The sequence below is a fragment of the Lissotriton helveticus genome, chromosome 2_1 (genome assembly GCF_964261635.1).
Source record: "Lissotriton helveticus chromosome 2_1, aLisHel1.1, whole genome shotgun sequence".
Classification (NCBI taxonomy): domain Eukaryota; kingdom Metazoa; phylum Chordata; class Amphibia; order Caudata; family Salamandridae; genus Lissotriton; species Lissotriton helveticus.
Window position 1 is genome coordinate 1,110,564,130 of NC_136059.1, and position 17,558 is coordinate 1,110,581,687.

The window sequence follows — 17,558 nt, forward strand, 5'->3', positions numbered from 1 at the left end:
TAGAGGGGTGCGGCAGGGATGCATCCTGGCACCAATGTTGTTTACACTGTATATTAACTCGTTGGAGGTAAACCTGTTATCAGCGACCCCAGACATCCCTCGTATGGGAGGTACACCGGTTTCGGTGTTACTATATGCGGATGACGCTGTTTTACTAGCAAGGACCCCTCTGGGCCTGCAAAGATTGCTGGATTCATTTGGGGACTTTATGAAAAGCCTGGATCTGGTTGTAAATCATGGTAAGTCGCATGTCATGTCACTGGGTCTCACAAAGAACAAAGTGAAGACTTTCTTTTGTGGAGGAAAAGTAATTACCAGAGTGAAGGCATTTACCTACCTGGGAGTTGTTTTTGATGACAGGGGAACATGGTCCCCACAGCTCACAATTAAGGTAAATTCAGTGAGAAGCTCCTCAGCTGCAGTGTTCGGTTTCGCCAAAAGGTTGGGGGGGGGGGACCCTTTGAGGCAATCTTGGCAATTTATAAAGCCAAGACTATATCTATCGCAAGGTATGGGCCATCAATATGGGGATTCACAAAACCGGACCTCATCCAAATAGAGGAAAATAAATTTCTGCGGTCCCTTCTGGGTCTCCCTCAATCTACAGCCACCCATTCCGCCCATCTTGAATTGGGGATGGGTTACATAGCAGACATAATCAAAATAGCCTGTTACTGCTATGGATTAAAATTTGGCTGAACCCTAACCTTACCCTAAATCACAAGATCCTGAATGATTGTATTAACCTCGATAACAGGAAAGAAATCCAGTGGTTGTCCCATATAAAAATGTTAGCCATGTACTTGGGGCGTCCTGAGATCTTTGCTAATCCAGAATCTTTATGCAAAGCTGACCTAGAGTGGGTAAAAACTAATTTTATTAGGTTGAGGGAGGCAGAGCAGGAAGTAATAGAATTAGGTAAAATATCGGTTAAAGGCCATGTTTTGGTTACCTTGTCTTTAGCGATGCCATCTTATTTGTCCATAGTGACAAAGTCTTCCCATAGATGGCTACTGCCAAAATTTCGGTTTAACCAAATACAGTCTGTTCTGGGGACTTAGACGGCTGGAGCAGAACTGAAGACGCTGCTCCATGCAAATGTGATTATTTATCCCCCACAAGACACCTTGCACTTTATGCTCTTTTGCCCATTTTACCTTGATGCCAGGAAAAGGTTTATCCTCCCTCTTCTAAAGAAAATGAATTTTATACAGTGTAAACCTGCCTTATTATTCTTACAACTGTTGGAATCTCCTGTAACTATGTTTTGTGTTGCTAGCTTTCTAGCTGTGTCTGTAAGATATAAGAGGGATAGACAGAAAGCCGCACTAGAAAGCCAACCCTTTTTAACTTAATGCTTTTACTGCTGTATCAATTGCCCTAAATTTAAAAAATGAATATCAACACTATTTTAACGTTTGTAATGATTCTGTACTGTATTTTTATCTTGTATATTGTATTTTTAACTAATCTTTAAAAAAAAAAAAAATCTGATGTACTGTATAGCATACTTTTATGATTTTAAGTAATCGAATAAAGTGGTTTGACTTGACTTGACTTGAATTCATACGTTTTCAAAAGAGATCAATATATCATTATATACCTTGAAAGCATGATTTGCATGTCACAGGAAAGCAACACTTTGAGGGATCACATATGTCTGGCTTGGAGAATCTATGATTTGTGGTAAATGTTGACGAGCCTTTTCTGGATACCAGGCAACTAAGGGGAGTTCTTGTGCTTTTCAAAAGACACAGTGTACACCACATTCTTCCTTTCGGCTTCTCAAATATACATTACTAGCAGCCCGTCCCGACGTTGTCCGGGTATGAAGAGTTGAGTGGGTGACAGGTCGCGCTAGAGACACTGCGCGTGTGGGAAAGTGCAGTCAGTTTGAAGGTTAGTGTGCCGGCAGGGCCGCTTAATCGCGTCAGCCGCCGCTTGAGGCCGGCTTCAGCCCTGGTTGATGTTGTGCGCCATGTGTAAATTCCTTTATGCAGAGAGTTGAGTGACAGCGTGCAGGAGACGCTGCAGTTATTGTCCCCGCAGGCACGCTCAGTGGCGTGTGCCCCAGCTTGAGGCCCGGCTCCAGCGGCGACCGTATTACAATGCGAATTATGTGACCCTTGAAAGTTATTTCCCGGTATTATTATTTTTTTAGGACCCACATGGCGTGAAGGCAGGAACGTAACAGCAATTTAGTAAAGCACCGACGGCATTGGGCCCCAGTCTGTTTGACACGCACCCAGCACAAGGCATACACTGCATTTGCCCCAGTATGTGTGTCACGCCCCCAGCACAACGTTCAGGCCCACAAGTGAGTAGAGCGAACGGTTACTTACCACGCCTCCAGCTGAACGCAGACGCCCACTGAACGCATACGCCCAGGTGCGCAATTGGCATAATAATTTATGAATGTGGCACGATTGTTGGCGGCCGATTGCTGCGCCCATTGTCCACGGCCCTTGCTCCCGTGCAATTCCGCAATTGGCACGCCCATTGTCGTTTGTCACGCACATTTGCGCAATTGGCGCGCCTCCAGCTGAACTCAGACGCCCATTGAACGCTCTTGCTCCCGTGCATTTCCGTGCCCATAGGCCACGCCCCTTGCAATTCCGCAATTGCCGCGCCCATTGTCGTTTGTCTTGCCCCTTGCTCTCGCGCAATCGCGCGATTGCCGCAGCCATTTTTGCCACGCCCCTAGCACACGCCCCCAGCCTTTGTCACGCCCCAGCACACGCCCCAGCACAGCGCACACGTTTAAGGAACGCTTTTTTTTGTCGTCATGCCGCGCCCCGCCCACGCACACACCCACAAGGGACTACTTTGCTGGCAAGGTTCTTTTACCTTTCAAATGTATATGGTGGCCATCTGTATAGCCTATGTCCTGCTGCAACTGCCCTTTCCAATGCTGTATTGGGTGTTGTGATTGGTGCTGTGTTTAATGAGATTACCCGCCACAAAGGTTAGGGCTCTCTCTTTATAATATTAGTATAGATCTGAAGGTAACTTAATCAGGACCTCCTGAGAAAGAGGACATTTCTCATGGAGTTGGCCAGGGAGGTCGATCTATTAGAATCCTCTGCCCAGACCAACTTTCTGGCACCCCTAAACCACAGAGCTTTGCAATGCTAGAAAATTATGTATCTTTTCAAAGGTCTGAGATACTCAGTTTGCCCGTCAGTATAGATGTGAATGCTTAATTTGAGCCAGTGGTTTCCGGTACTAAGCACTAACACTTTATCATCAACACCGGTGCTTTTCATGAACACCAGTTAAGTACACTTTCATTTACGGGGAGATTACGTGATTTGCCCAGAGGCCCATTCTGCGCCGATGCCAACATTTCAAACCTGGTTCTCCAGCTCCAAAGTTGGCAGTTCTGGCCATTACACCACATCCGCTCCCCACTTTCATTGTTAGTAGTTGGTTCTGTTTTAGGCAGCGCTAACAGGAGAAATGGGCTGGTGCAAGCTGCCTCCTGACGAGAGCCTGGCACTTATTATTATTTTTTTTAACAAATTAACCACTGGCAGGACTCAAATGGTAGTTAAACCACATGGAAACATGGAGTGCCAGAGGAATATTTTGGGAAAGTGCCCTACCTGATAATCAAGTCAAATGCCACCAGGTCAGGATTTGCATAAATATGTGGAAATGTTGCCATAGGCACATAGGATCCGGGGGCAGCCAGGGCTGCATTTCAGCAGCTTCACCTTTTAGTGGGAACTTTTGAAATCAAGTCTATTGCTAGAGACTGGGCCCAAAGCTGCATCCTACTTCTCATGACCAATATTTCAGCAATGAGGTACATGCCATCATTCTCTATATAAAAAGAAAATTCAGAGGTAGGCTGGAGTTTCCACTTTCTCCGTGACAGGAGCAATTGGATGCTTTACATTGAAGTGTTCCTGTCCTTCATGGCCAAATGGTGCATTGTGTCGCTGACTTTCTTGCTTCTCCGTTAATTGATCAGCAGGTTAACTGCAGGCTGGATGGACCCTATGGCCAATTCTATACATGCTTACCTGCAAAGCAGGCCACCTCAAACAAGCAATGAGTTTCCTACTTTTGTAGGGATATACTGTGTGTTCATGTGGGTTAGGTGACAGATGGCTTCTTTGGTTCGGATCACTTCATATCTGAAATGCATAAATGTAGGTTTCAACTGGAGCATTTGTAGCATTTTCCAATAGTACTTCCCTAATTCATAAACAACAGAGCAGCCTCATTCCTTGTTGGAAGGGATCAGCTTGAACTTGGTAGGATGGAGGGTTTTGGGTCGAAATGGGAAATACCAGGCTTTTTAGGAGGGCCTACTTTCTTCTGCCAGGTGTCTCGGCTCATCCACAAAGAGGAGATATGCTTTGGTGTTGAATGACACAGGGGTTAGCCATATTGTTGTCTGAAGAGGGGGGTAGGATTCCATTGTAGTGAGAGTGGTAGACATCCTACATTTTCTTTTGCAACTCATAATAGGCAAACCATATAAGTCAATTATGCCTTTACGTCAGCCACTGCAGTGGGACATGTACTGGGGTGCGCGTGCATCTAATGGACGATACATTATTTGTCTCCAAGTTATTTGAAGGGATAAACCAGGCAAATCCTTCCAGAGGTAGCAGCTTTTAAATGTGGTCATAAACACTGTTCTTGACTTGTTCAGGGTTTGGCTGAACATCTTTTTTGTCTAGAAAGGCCGCCTGTGTAGCATAATATTCAAACTATAGTAACGAAAGCCTGTAGAAACTCTCAGGCTAATACTAGAGGGATCAATGCCAACAATCTTAGGAGAGTGGCATTAACGCCTGAAGAATCTCTGCCACCCTTGAGCATTGAGCATTTTCGCTGCGCTCTACTCAATTGTCGATCGGCAAATAAACATGCGGCAGACATAGCTGATCTCATTCTTAACCATAACATTGACATAATCATTCTAACGGAAACATGGCTCTCTGACTCTTCGTCGCCCTGCCTAGACCTACTGGTCCCCCCTAACTACCAGATTTTGAGGCAGGACAGAATCATCAGAAAAGGTGGTGGCATCGCTTGTATACATAAATCTGACATTTCCATAACAAAAATACAAGCTGAGCCTTTAGAGTCGTGTGAATATCTAGGCATGTCCTTAAGAGCAGCAAATAACCTGAACTGTAAACTACATGCCTTATACCACCCCCCGGGTACTAAGACCAAATTCACAGACCAGTTGATAGAAATCATAACTTCTAACTCTAATCTGCAGACGAGCGATATATTCTTAGGAGACTTCAACATGCATTGGGAAGATCATGATGACAATCAAATCACCCTGTTAAAATCCTTCCTGGATAGCCAATCCTTAGTCCAAGGATGTCATCTCCCCACCCACAATAAAGGATCTATTCTTGATTGGATCATAGCTAAAGAGAAATCTATTGAGAACATTGCAATCACACCCTGCGACTGGTCGGACCACCACATAATTACCTTCGAAATCCCCCTCAGAAAATCTAAATCATCTACACAAACTATTAAACCTAAAAAATGGTCTAGGGACACCAGAGAAATTAATATGGAAAACCTAGCGGCACGATGCAATATTGATCTGCAGCCACCCATGAGCATGGAGGACGTCAACGACCTCACGCTACATTACAACGAAACAATGTCCAGCATCATTGAGGACATAGCCCCGCTAAAACTAAAAAGATTCTCAGACAAAGACAAAAACCCATGGTTCAACGGAGCCCTAAATGAAGAAAGAAGGTCACTGAGATCAGCGGAACGTAAATGGCGACAACACCCCTCCTCACCACAGCTAACCTTACTGAGACAATCCAGGAAAGCGTATAATAAAAGCATTATTAAATCTAAAAAAGAATTCTTCAGGAAAGAACTGGACAATGCAGTTAATAGACCAAGGAAACTATTCGATCTACTTAAAGATCAATCAAACAAGGCGGCCAAAATAGCTCCAGTCCTTGCCAAAACTTGCTTGAACAGCGAAGACTTCTCGATCTTCTTTACAAACAAAGCCAACTCATTGGAGAGGGAACTCAAAAAAGCGGCGGATGACATTGAATTGGAGAAGGACTGGGGAGATAAGGTGCCGGATGAACCAGAATCAGCCGAACCCAAAAACAGTGCGAGATGGTCAGATTTTACACAGGTCAGCGAATTAGACATTTCAAAAATCATGGCGACCTCGAAACCTAACAATCATTACAATGATCCCCTTCCGGCGAAATGCTGGTCCTCCATAAATCACCTGCTAATCCCGGCCTGGTCCAAGATCATTAATGCCTCGTTGTCTCAAGGTCAAATACCAGCCTGCTTAAAAACAGGACAAGTCATCCCACTCCTAAAAAAACCGACTGAGAACCCTTTAGATGCGAACAACTTTAGACCGGTAACCAATATTCCCATGTTGGCCAAAATTCTGGAAAAATGTGTCCAACATCAATTGAGCCTACACATCTCTAAATTCAAGCTTCTAAATGACTGCCAATCCGGTTTCCGTCCAAATCACAGTACAGAAACTGCGATTCTGCACATAGTAGATGACGCTTTACTGGCTCTGGACCAGAATAAAACATGCCTCCTAATCTTAGGATGGTGTGGAGTGCAAAAAAACGATGGATTTGGGCCCAGATCTTTTGACTGGGGGAGTGTGTGACATTGATCCACATTCAGTCCATCACTTGTTGTTTTTGCAATTGCCGCCCTAAGTGCGCTGGGGATGCCCAGACGTGGGTCCCAGGCACTCCACACCACTTGGAGTCAAGCTAGCCGGGCTGAAGAGAGGTGTTACCTCGAAACCGGTCCGGTCCTCGGATGCTTGATTCCGTTCTGGGAAGGACATGGCTTTTGTAGTTCGGACTGGACTGTTCCCATGGGGCAACAGGGTCAGAGCTGATTTGCATATCGCCATTGTCTAACCCAGGGTGGTGTGGAGTGCAAAAAAACGATGGATTTGGGCCCAGATCTTTTGACTGGGGGAGTGTGTGACATTGATCCACATTCAGTCCATCACTTGTTGTTTTTGCAATTGCCGCCCTAAGTGCGCTGGGGATGCCCAGACGTGGGTCCCAGGCACTCCACACCACTTGGAGTCAAGCTAGCCGGGCTGAAGAGAGGTGTTACCTCGAAACCGGTCCGGTCCTCGGATGCTTGATTCCGTTCTGGGAAGGACATGGCTTTTGTAGTTCGGACTGGACTGTTCCCATGGGGCAACAGGGTCAGAGCTGATTTGCATATCGCCATTGTCTAACCCAGGGTGGTGTGGAGTGCAAAAAAACGATGGATTTGGGCCCAGATCTTTTGACTGGGGGAGTGTGTGACATTGATCCACATTCAGTCCATCACTTGTTGTTTTTGCAATTGCCGTCCTAATCTTATTGGACCTGTCGTCAGCTTTCGACACGGTGAACCATGCCTATATCCTCGATCGACTTAAAAACAGGATGGGATTCGAGGGGACAGTGCTATCCTGGTTCAGCTCCTTTCTGGAGAATAGATCACAAAAAATAATGGTCAATCAAACCCTTTCAAATGCAACTGACAATACTATAGGAGTTCCTCAAGGCTCAACGCTATCTCCATCACTTTTCAATCTATACGTAGAACCTCTTACGGAAATACTTCAAAATGCTAACATTGCTTACCATATGTATGCTGATGACACTCAGCTGTACATTAAGGTTGCGTCGACTGATGATTTAAAGACAATGAACATTGCTCTAGCAAGAACACTTCTATGGCTAACCAAGAACCACCTAAAACTTAATCCTCAAAAAACGAAATTCCTCCTGATTACTCCTAAAAAAAGCAAAACATTGATTGCTGAATGGTCCAACCTCATCACAGCTCTAAAGTGCACTCCGAAGATTGTGGAGTCAACTAAATCTCTGGGTATCATTCTGGACAAAAACCTTAATATGTCTGTACATATCAACACAATGGCAAAAAACGCCAGGTTCCACTTAAGCTACTTAAGAAAACTAAAGCCTTTCTTAAACAAAGCAGACCTCAAAACAGCAGTTCAGGCATTGGTCATCTCAAGGATTGAATACGGTTGCACAACCTTAGCCGGGCTCCCTAAGATCTCAACAGCCCCATTGAAAGCATGCCTTAATGCAGCCACAAGACTCATAGCGGGATCCAAAACATTTGACCATATCTCCCCCCACTTGAAAGCTCTCAACTGGCTTCCTTTCGAAGCACGAATCCAGTTCAAGCTGGCATGTGTCACACACAAAGCAATTCACAACAAATATCCAGTCTACCTCGCCAAGAAACTCACGTTGTCGGGAGGGTCCCGTTCCTCCAGGAGCAATGCTGATCTACTACTGAAACCGGCGCGCTTCCATAAGAAAAGAACTTATGACCGAGCATTCTCAGGGGCGGCACCAAGAATTTGGAACGCCCTCCCCCCGGAGTTGAGAAGAATTCCAACCATCGCAAAATTTAAAAAGGAAGCAAAATCGTTTTATATGAGGAAATATCTCCCTTAAATCCTTATAACTGTACTTCTTTTATTTCATTCGGCCTGGCTGGTAGAATTTCCACACAAGCAACTCACTGTACTAGGTTGAAATGTTATACTAGTTTTTATCTCATTTAAGTTCCAAAGACTTTATAGAAATCTATATGTGAACTTTTTGGTTATGTTAGCTCTTACGGATTTGCTAATACGTAATCACCTATGGCTAGTAACATGTAAAGTTAAGAATGTTGTTTATATGCTATTGTAAAGCGCTCTGATACCCTGTGCAGGGTCATGTTCGCGCTATAGAAAACACTAAAAATAAAATAAATAAATAGAAAAATAAATGTCCGATTTCCTGTAAGGGTGTTGGACATCATACTTTTGACCCTTGGCAGTTCGAGCTGGACTGTCCCCATGAGGCACAGGGTCAGACTGATTTGCATATGGCCATGTCTGAACTGGGGTGGCAGAGTGGGCTAAAAAACGGTCATGGATTAAAGCCAGATCTGTTGACTGGGTGTGTTTGATTGGTTCAGATGCTCCGTCCATCACCACCCCCTTTTGTACCACTCGTAGGAGAGCAGCGTACCTAAGGGGTTCAAGGTTGATATTTCAAGAGAACCAAGGCAGATATGTCTGTGTTTTTACCCCAGTGTTCATGTAAATACTAAACTTGGTGTGATAGTAAAAAGATCCAATGAGAGAGCTTCGAGCTAATAATCATAATTTGATTTTCATCTCCTTAATGAAAACATTTGCTCCAGTATCTTCACTGACTCTGGCTATGTGGGAGATGCACGAGGCCGGTGTAGAAACACACATTCAGATTGGAGAAACATTCAGGACATGGGGTTGAGGCATATAAGACATTCTTGCCAGCAGCAAAAATGAAGGATATCCTGAAAAACACACTGGTTGACCATTTAGGAGAGTCTGGAGTTTAAGGGTTAAGATATTTTACAGTAAGCCCTCTCATAGGGCTAGGATGGAAGCATATGGTTTAAAAGAGCACAGCTCTTGACTACCATCTTCCCTAGAATGCAGATTTTCCTATCTATTGAAGAAAACGTAGTTCTATTTCAGAGGGAATCATGCAACCCTTCAATTAAAGAGTAATCTCAAATATTCTGGGCATGATGTATTAATGATGTTGTCCGAATGATTCTTTTTATGTTGCCCACTTCCTGCGGTTTTGGAAAAGGCAGATGTATGTTTGGTGTTCAGACTGCTTGCTGTCAGTAGTACTGAGAGTCAACGATGATGGCTTTAAAAAGGCAATGCAAGATATGAAAAACTTAGCTTCAGTGTGCTTAATAGAAATCAGAATTTGTTTCAGGATAGGTTGAAAAATGTACGTTCTCTACTTTATAAGAATATACTTCTTCAAGCAGAGAGGCTCAGAATGAAAATAAAGTGATGTGGGTTGAGAACTGAGAATTAAAGTCTCAGAATTAAATTAATGTTGAGGGTTTCTTCTCCATCCTGCCTTTCTTTTAACCCACACCCTCCATTTCTATTAGGAAAGCATGGAGATGGAAAGGGGAAAAAGAAGGAACTGCACATGTGAACAAAATAGAAATCAACTGAGCAATGCTTAGACACAAGTGGGACTGCATTTACAATTAACACATATAACATACTGCAGCTGATAAAAATAACATTTGAATTCATTAGAGGTTAGGCTCAGCCCTTCAAGGTCAATAAAAGGTGTATCAGAGTTTGGTAATAGGGGTACCTCTTCTTTACAGTGCGGCAAAGAATCAGGGATACTTAAAAACAAGTTATTACTATGACACTAAAGGAAGCCATACAACATGTAATAGAAGTTGTACCTCAGCAGTGAACGGGCAGGATACTGGTGTAATGAAACCAACTCGGCCATCGTTAAACACCACTGCAAACCCATCAAGTGTCACGCAGTATTCCATTTCTCGAATGAACACATCTTCAAAGTCAAGGAATGAACCTGCTGAGAAAAGAAGGTGTCATGAACAAGTTTCAGGCATGGATACAAATTAAACCTCATGTAGTCTCTGCTGCTCTGTTAATTCCTATTCAGTGAAGTTGGACATCAAGGTGTCAATGTCTAGACAGGCAAAACATTTGATAGTTTTATCTGGGAGGAAGCATTCCACATGGGATTAAAAAACAGACATTCTATTCATTTATAGGGTAATATTTGCAAGGTTCTTCATAAATTACAGCTACTTTTGCAAATGGTGGTGTTATTTTTGTAAAATTACTTTTGAGTACTGGAACACCAAGCAGTACATTAATTTAAAACAATAAACTAACTTCAGCTCTACAAAACAGCAGTGGCATACCAGAGAAAATTAGTAGTGGTCTGCAAAATATAAACATAGAACAGAGTGTGCAGTAACGCAGTACGAACCATAACTAGTTGTAGCTCGAAAGGAATGGACAAAGCCGATAGGTCTTGCCTATGTGATATCAATTAGCGTTGTCAATGTTTCTTAGCCATGTTGCAACATGACAAAGTAACAAAAAAAGCTGTATGACAGCCAGTGTTGACCGAGTTTGACTCTTAGCCATACTGCACTGAAGCCAGCGCTGCTGTACAATATTGCTAAAAAAAATAATGACAAAGCAAATAGATCTCACATAGGAGAAGCCCATTGGCTATGCCAATGCATGTTTTTATTGAGCGAGCAAATCTACGCCATTGAACAGGCTACCAACATGTAAACTAATAGGATCTTAGATATGCAGGCATTGCTGAGGTTGTTGCTCAAAAATAGCATTAGATGTTGATCTCTGTATTGTTTTAATAAATCTTTAGAGTGTTAGGGGTTGGCTAAATACATAGTATAGAAAGGTCCGTCATTAAGTGGTACGTATCAGCGGGGTGACACTTACATTCAGAATGCAAAGCCCTGTCCCAGATAAATAAAGGCAAATATTTACATCTCCCAGGAGATGTCTTTTGTTTGCAGCATGATGTGCACAACTCTGTAGGATTCCTTTTGGGGTTCCTGTAGGTCAGCATTGATCTATGCCAAGAGTGAAGTAGCTTCGTCACTGCAAGAAGGCTAGAAGGAAATGGGTGAATAATCACTGTCTCTCGAAGAACGTCTTTATGGCGAGGAACACCTTTCATGGAGACACTGTTGTGCTACTTTAAGACAGCTTTCTGTGGTATGCTCCGTCGTCATGCTTTGAACCCAGCAGCAGTATGCATAGATGAACTCATGACCACACTGGCACATAAACTGATCTGTAATTTGTGGAAAGGCCTAACAGGCTGGAGTGAGTCAGTCATATGTAAGGAGTCTGACACGGGAAAACCTATTGACCTTTCAGACGACCAGCCCGGTTGATAAACTGACTAGTTTGCCATTATGCCAGCATCTCTTTGAATGTACTGCATAGAATTAGATCTGTATTTTCTGCTCTTGCCAACCACCAATGAGGAAAAACCTAATTAAAAACTACTGCAATCTTGGCAGACAGTCTAATATTAACGCACAAGTTAAATAAAACAATCACAAAAAAGCTTTCAAAACCTGCAATGAAGCGAACGTAACATGAACACAAACTGTCAAATTGACCATGCTTCTGAGGCAAAATGAAGCCACAAACATGCGAACAATGTACCAAAAAAATCAAAGGTTCTCAGACAGACACGGAGGTACCTTCACAACAAGAGGAGGAGGGTAGGTTTCAGTAACAATAAAAACAAGCACCCTTGGAAGACCGCGCCAGACATTTGACCTCTGTCTTTGAATGGCCAGCAAATGTGACGAGATAAGAACAAGATTTACAGGCCTGTTTAATACAGAAAAAGAGTTTGTGGAAGAATACTGTAAACACAGTTATCGACATGAGGAGGTACAAACTCAAGCTGGACAGCCTAAAGCAAATAAAGCCAGCAAATGGTAATCATAAAACTTGAGTTACACACCACAAAGCCAGTGGCACGCAATAGGCAGAATGCATACCCAGGCCAACTTTCTGAAACTACACAAGACGTCTTGTCTCGCTAATACATCTACAAAATAATGCTTGGAGAATGTGTGTGGTGTAGACTATGTTGCTGACTTACATATGTCAGCTAGAGGAATATTCCCTAAGAAGGCCACAGTAGCCCCTACTTTGCGGGTGGAACGCTCTCTAGTGGGTACTGTCAAGGTTCTTTTCGCTTTCACATAACATGTTTGGATACATTTCACAACCCATCTTGCAATACCTGATTTAGATATGGGATTGCCTTTGTATGGTAGCTAAAAAGCAACATAAAGCTGTTTTGTCTTACGAAAACCTTTTATTCTTTCCACATAATATAGTAAAGCTCTTCTAACATCTAGTGTGTGTAGAGCTCGTTCTGCTACAGAATCAGGTTGAAGAAAGAACACAGATAACTCAACCGATTGATTGATATGTAAAGCAGAAACCACTTTAGGAAGAAATTTAGGATTTGTTCTAAGAACCACTTTTTCTGTCTTAAGTTGAAAGAAAAGCTCTTGTATAGTTAGTCCCTGGAGTGCACCAACTCTCCTTAGGGAAGTGATTGCAATAAGAAAAGCAACCTTCCATGAGAGGAATTGTAATTGACACCTGTGCATTGGTTCAAAAGGTGGACCCATTAGCCTTGTAAGGACTATGTTTAAATTCCATACTGGTGCAGGTGGGAATCTTGATGGTATTACTTTCTTTAGTCCTTCCATAAAGGCCTTAATCACTGGTACCCTGCATAGAGATAACTGGTTTCTGTTTTGTAAGTATGCAGCTACTGTTGCCTGAAGCAATCGAATGAATGTGTAGGCTAATCCAGATTGCTCTAAGTGTAAGAGATAACAGATGATGTTTTGCAGTGAAGCATCAAGGGGATTGATATTGTTATTGCTACAGTAGATAATACATCGTTTTCATTTTGCTGTATAACATGTCCTGGTAGTAGGTTTTTTAGCCTCCTTTAGGAAATTCATACAGTCTGGTGGTAATTGTAAAAAACCAAACTCTATGACTTCAGGAGTCAAATCGCTAAGTTGAGTTTTTTGGGATTTGGATGCCTGATTTCTTCATGGCTCTGAATGAGGAGAATGGGGATGAGATGCAGTTTTGGGTGTGGAATTATTGAGGGCTCCAGCAGGGTGGTGAACCAAGGTTGACATGCCCATGTGGGAGCTATGAGAATCAGTTTGAGGGATGTTTGTATGAGCTTCCGAACTACCAACGGAATGAGTTGGAGAGGCGGAAAAGCATAGGCAAATATGCCTGACCAGTTCATCCATAGGACATTGCCTTTGGAGAGCGGGTGTGGGAACCTGGAGGCGAAGCTTGGGCATGTTGCGTTTTGAGCTGTGGCGAACAGGTCTATGTGAGGAAATTCCCATTCCTTAAAGTAGGGAAGAAGAATCTGGGGATGAAGTTACCACACATGGATTTGCTGTCTCTGTCTGCAGAGAAGGTCTGCAATCTGATTGTTTACTCCTAGAAGATGTTCTGCCAGGAGATACATGTTGTGATGTATAGCCCATTTCCAAATGGCTTGTGCTAGGCGTGACAGTTGGAGAGAGTGTGTCCTCACCTGTTTCTGTATATAGTACATAGCGTCACGTTGTCTGTGAGGACTAGGACATTAGGTCCATTAGGTCAATCTGAAAAGCTTTGAGCGCTAGAAACACTGCTAGTAGCTCCAGGTGATTTATATGGAGACTCTTGTACTTTAGACTCCATAATCCTTGGCTCGTGTGACTTTGTAGGTGAGCGCCCCAACCAGTGAGTGATGCGTCTGTGGTTAACACTGTCTGTGGAACGGGGTTGAGAAAGGGCAGCCCTTTGGATACATTCTGTGGGTTCTAACAGTGCAGAGAACGATGGGTGCGGCAATCTACCAACCCTAGATCGGTCAACTGACCCTGCGACTGGTTCCACTGACCTACTAAGCATTCTTGAAACGGAAGCATGTGCAGTCTTGTGTAGGGAACAATTACGATGAAAGACACCATCATCCTTAGCAGTTGCATAAATACTCTTGCTGGTAATGATTGGTTGGGCTGAAACTGAGTGAGAAGGGGCTGAATATTGTGAATCATTGCTGTATTGGGAAAGGCTAGAGCTTTTTGAGCGTCTATCGTGGCTCCCAGATAGGTTTGTGTTTGCTGTAGAAGAGACTTCAACCCATTTACTGTAAACCCTAGTTAGTGAAGTGAATGGTGGTTTGAGTGTGTTGTAGATACATTTGGTTAGTGCTGGCTTTGATGAGCTAGTCGTCCAAATATTGAAGACGTGGATGTGCTGTCTTCTCAGATGTGCTGCGACTAGTGCCAGGCATTTGGTAAATACCCTGGGAGCAGTGGTGACTCCAAATGATAGTACTTTGAATTGGTAATGATGACCCGCTATCATAAACCTGAGGTATTTACGATGAGGCGGATGGATTGGAATGTGGAAATATGCATCCTTTAAGTCGAGCGTAGACATAAAATCACCGTGCTATAGAAGCGGGAGCACTTGTTGAAGTGTCACCCTGTGGAAATGCTCTGATAGTATGTAGCAGTTTAGTTCTGAGGTCTAGAAAAGGTCTCAAGGAGCCGTCCTTTTTGTGAACTAGAAAATACAGGGAGTAAACACCTGTCCTTTGATATTGTAATGGTACAGGCTCTATGGCTCCTTTGGACAAGAGAGATTGGAACTGTTGTTGGAGTAGATATAAATGTTCTGGTGACATTTTGTGAGACCGTGGTGGAATGTTTGGAGGAATGTTGGTATGTTCCAGGCAATAACTATGTTGGATAATTCCTAACACCCATTTGTCTGTGGTAATAGATTGCCAAATGGGGAGGAATTGTAGAAGACGTCCCTCCGACAGCTGGTAAATGATCGAGGGGAAGTGTAGGCAAGTCACTGCTTGTAGGGGGAGGCGGAATTAGGTGGTGTGGAACCTTTGCCCTAACCTTTGCTGTTGTTAACTCTGTATCCTCATCTAAAAAAACCTCTTGTAGAGGAAGATTGATGGTTGCCTTTGTACGAGGTGGCTGTATTATCTGAGACATAGTTTTTGACCCTCCACAGTAGAAGGGGAGACGAAAGGAGCCACGATTAGAAGGAGACTGCAGAGCTCCCATCGACTTGGCTACTTCTGTAGCTTTTTTCTTTTTTTCCAATGACTTATCTACTTGGGGCCCACAAGGGATGTTCATGTCAAATGGGGTATTTAAAATAGACTGTTGGACTTCAGGTTTAAAAGCAGAAATCCTCAACCATGCATGCCTCCTTAATAACACACTACTGTTGATTTCTCTAGCTGCGATGTCTGCAGCATCTAAAGCTCATCTAAGTGAGGAATTGGAGATGAGCTTCCCTTCCTGAATAAATCTTGAGCTTTTGCTTTATGCTCATGTGGGAGATATTGGAGCAATTGCTCCATTTCGCCCCAGTGTACCCTATCATACCTGGCTAGGAGGGCCTGGGTGTTGGCAATGCACCAATGATTTGCTGCTTGGGCGGCTACTCTTTTACAAGAGGCGTCTAACAGTTTTGACTCTTTATCTGGAGGTGTGGAGGGGGGGCATCGCCTGTAGTTTGTGAGCTGGCCCGTTTACGGGCATTAGAGACAACCAAGGAGTCTAGTGGGAACTTACCTTTAATAAAGACTGGATCAGAGGGAGCAGGCTTATATTTTTTGTCTATTCTGGGGGTGAGAATGCAAGCACTCACATGGTCTTAAAAATATCATCCGAATGTCTCATCCTACCTTTGAGCATAGGTAGAGTCTGGATAGCCCTTTGTGTGCTACTGAGCTTTTCAAATAAGAAATCTTCCTCTAGAGATTCTTTGTGTAACTGTACTCCAGGATATTCTGCAGTTCTAGCAAGTAATTCTAGATATCCTACATTGTTGTCAGGAGGGGAAGGCTTTGCAGGGTAAAGATATGGGTCGTTATCTGTGGATGAATCAGTATTGTAATCCTTCTAGGAATCTATTGATAAAATATTGCCCCCTATTTTCATCATCATTATCAGTATTATCAGGTGGTGGTGGAGAGTTAGTTGGTGTAATGAGTAAATGCTCCAAAGGTGGAGAAGATGGTGGAGGGGGAACGTGGGGGAGGAGGAGAGGGGTTAGTACCTACATTCTTCCTCTTCAAAGGAATATGATAAAGAGTGTCCTCTGACTCAGGCTTGCGTTTCTGAAGCGATTTAGTAAGAACACGTCCTGTATCTGGATTTATATAAAGTGCCTTTCGTTTTGAGTCCGATTTAGGTGTTGAGGAGTCGAAACTCGCATCCTGCAGCTTTGGAGGAGCATTTTTTTGGTTTTGGCACCGAGTTAGAATGAGTTTTCGAAGCGGAAGGTTTTGGTTCCGAAGGAGTCTTTGACTTCGGTGTCAATGATTTCGGCTCTGAAGCTGTTTTTGGCTTCGAGTCTGAAGGTTTCGGCTCGGTGCCAGACTTTGGCCGACTCGATCCCAAGCCGGAAGGCTAAGTGAAGTGTTTCTGTGCCGAGCCGGAGGGCGAGGCGTCAGAAACATCTTATCGTGCCGACCGTGGCCCGAAGGTGGGGGTGGAACCGAAGCCTTTTGTTTAGGCTGATGTGGATTTTGGGCCAAGGTGTGTTCAGTACTCACGGGACGTTGCCCTTGTGGCAAGTCTTCTTTCGATTCCCGAATAGATGCAAGTTCTTCTTGTTCTTCCTCAGCCCCTTGTGCGTCAAATTCATGCTCGGATCCTTCACCGAAGATGTCCGGTGTGTATTCGACATTTTGGCTCTGCATTTTGCGAAGTCGAGCCCGATGATCGCGGAGCATTTTCTTTGAGACGATCTGAACGTGTCCCCCGTCCTGTTTGTTGTGCTCCAGAGACAAGCACAAGTTACACACTTTGTGCGAGTCGATGCTAGGATACTTGGCGTGGCACAGAGGACAGAATTTGAATGGCATCCGTTCCATCGACTGTGAGGTGGACCGACGCAGTTAGGCCGGACGGCCTTCCAGAAGTTTTTCTGGATGCCGTTTTGTTTGTCCTTTTCTGAGCAGTGGTGACGATGATGGAATCTGCCGTGGCTATAACTCTGATGTATGCTGGGTCCTGGGATAATTGCTTAGGTTTCTTTTTGACCTTTTTTG

General features: G+C 43.7%; 1 protein-coding gene across 2 annotated transcripts in view; it reads right to left on the reverse strand.

Annotated features, from left to right (window-relative positions):
- The window catches only part of RIC1 (RIC1 partner of RAB6A GEF complex), an 882,831-nt gene that overhangs the window by 354,481 nt on the left and 510,792 nt on the right, over positions 1-17,558 (reverse strand). Inside the window, exon 6 of one of the 2 annotated variants that reach the window (XM_078675923.1) lies at positions 10,303-10,436. In XM_078675923.1, the coding sequence (XP_078532049.1) occupies positions 10,303-10,436 (134 nt within the window). Of the gene's footprint in view, positions 1-10,302; positions 10,440-17,558 lie in introns of both variants that reach the window. The other variant, XM_078675922.1, reaches the window with a different exon arrangement.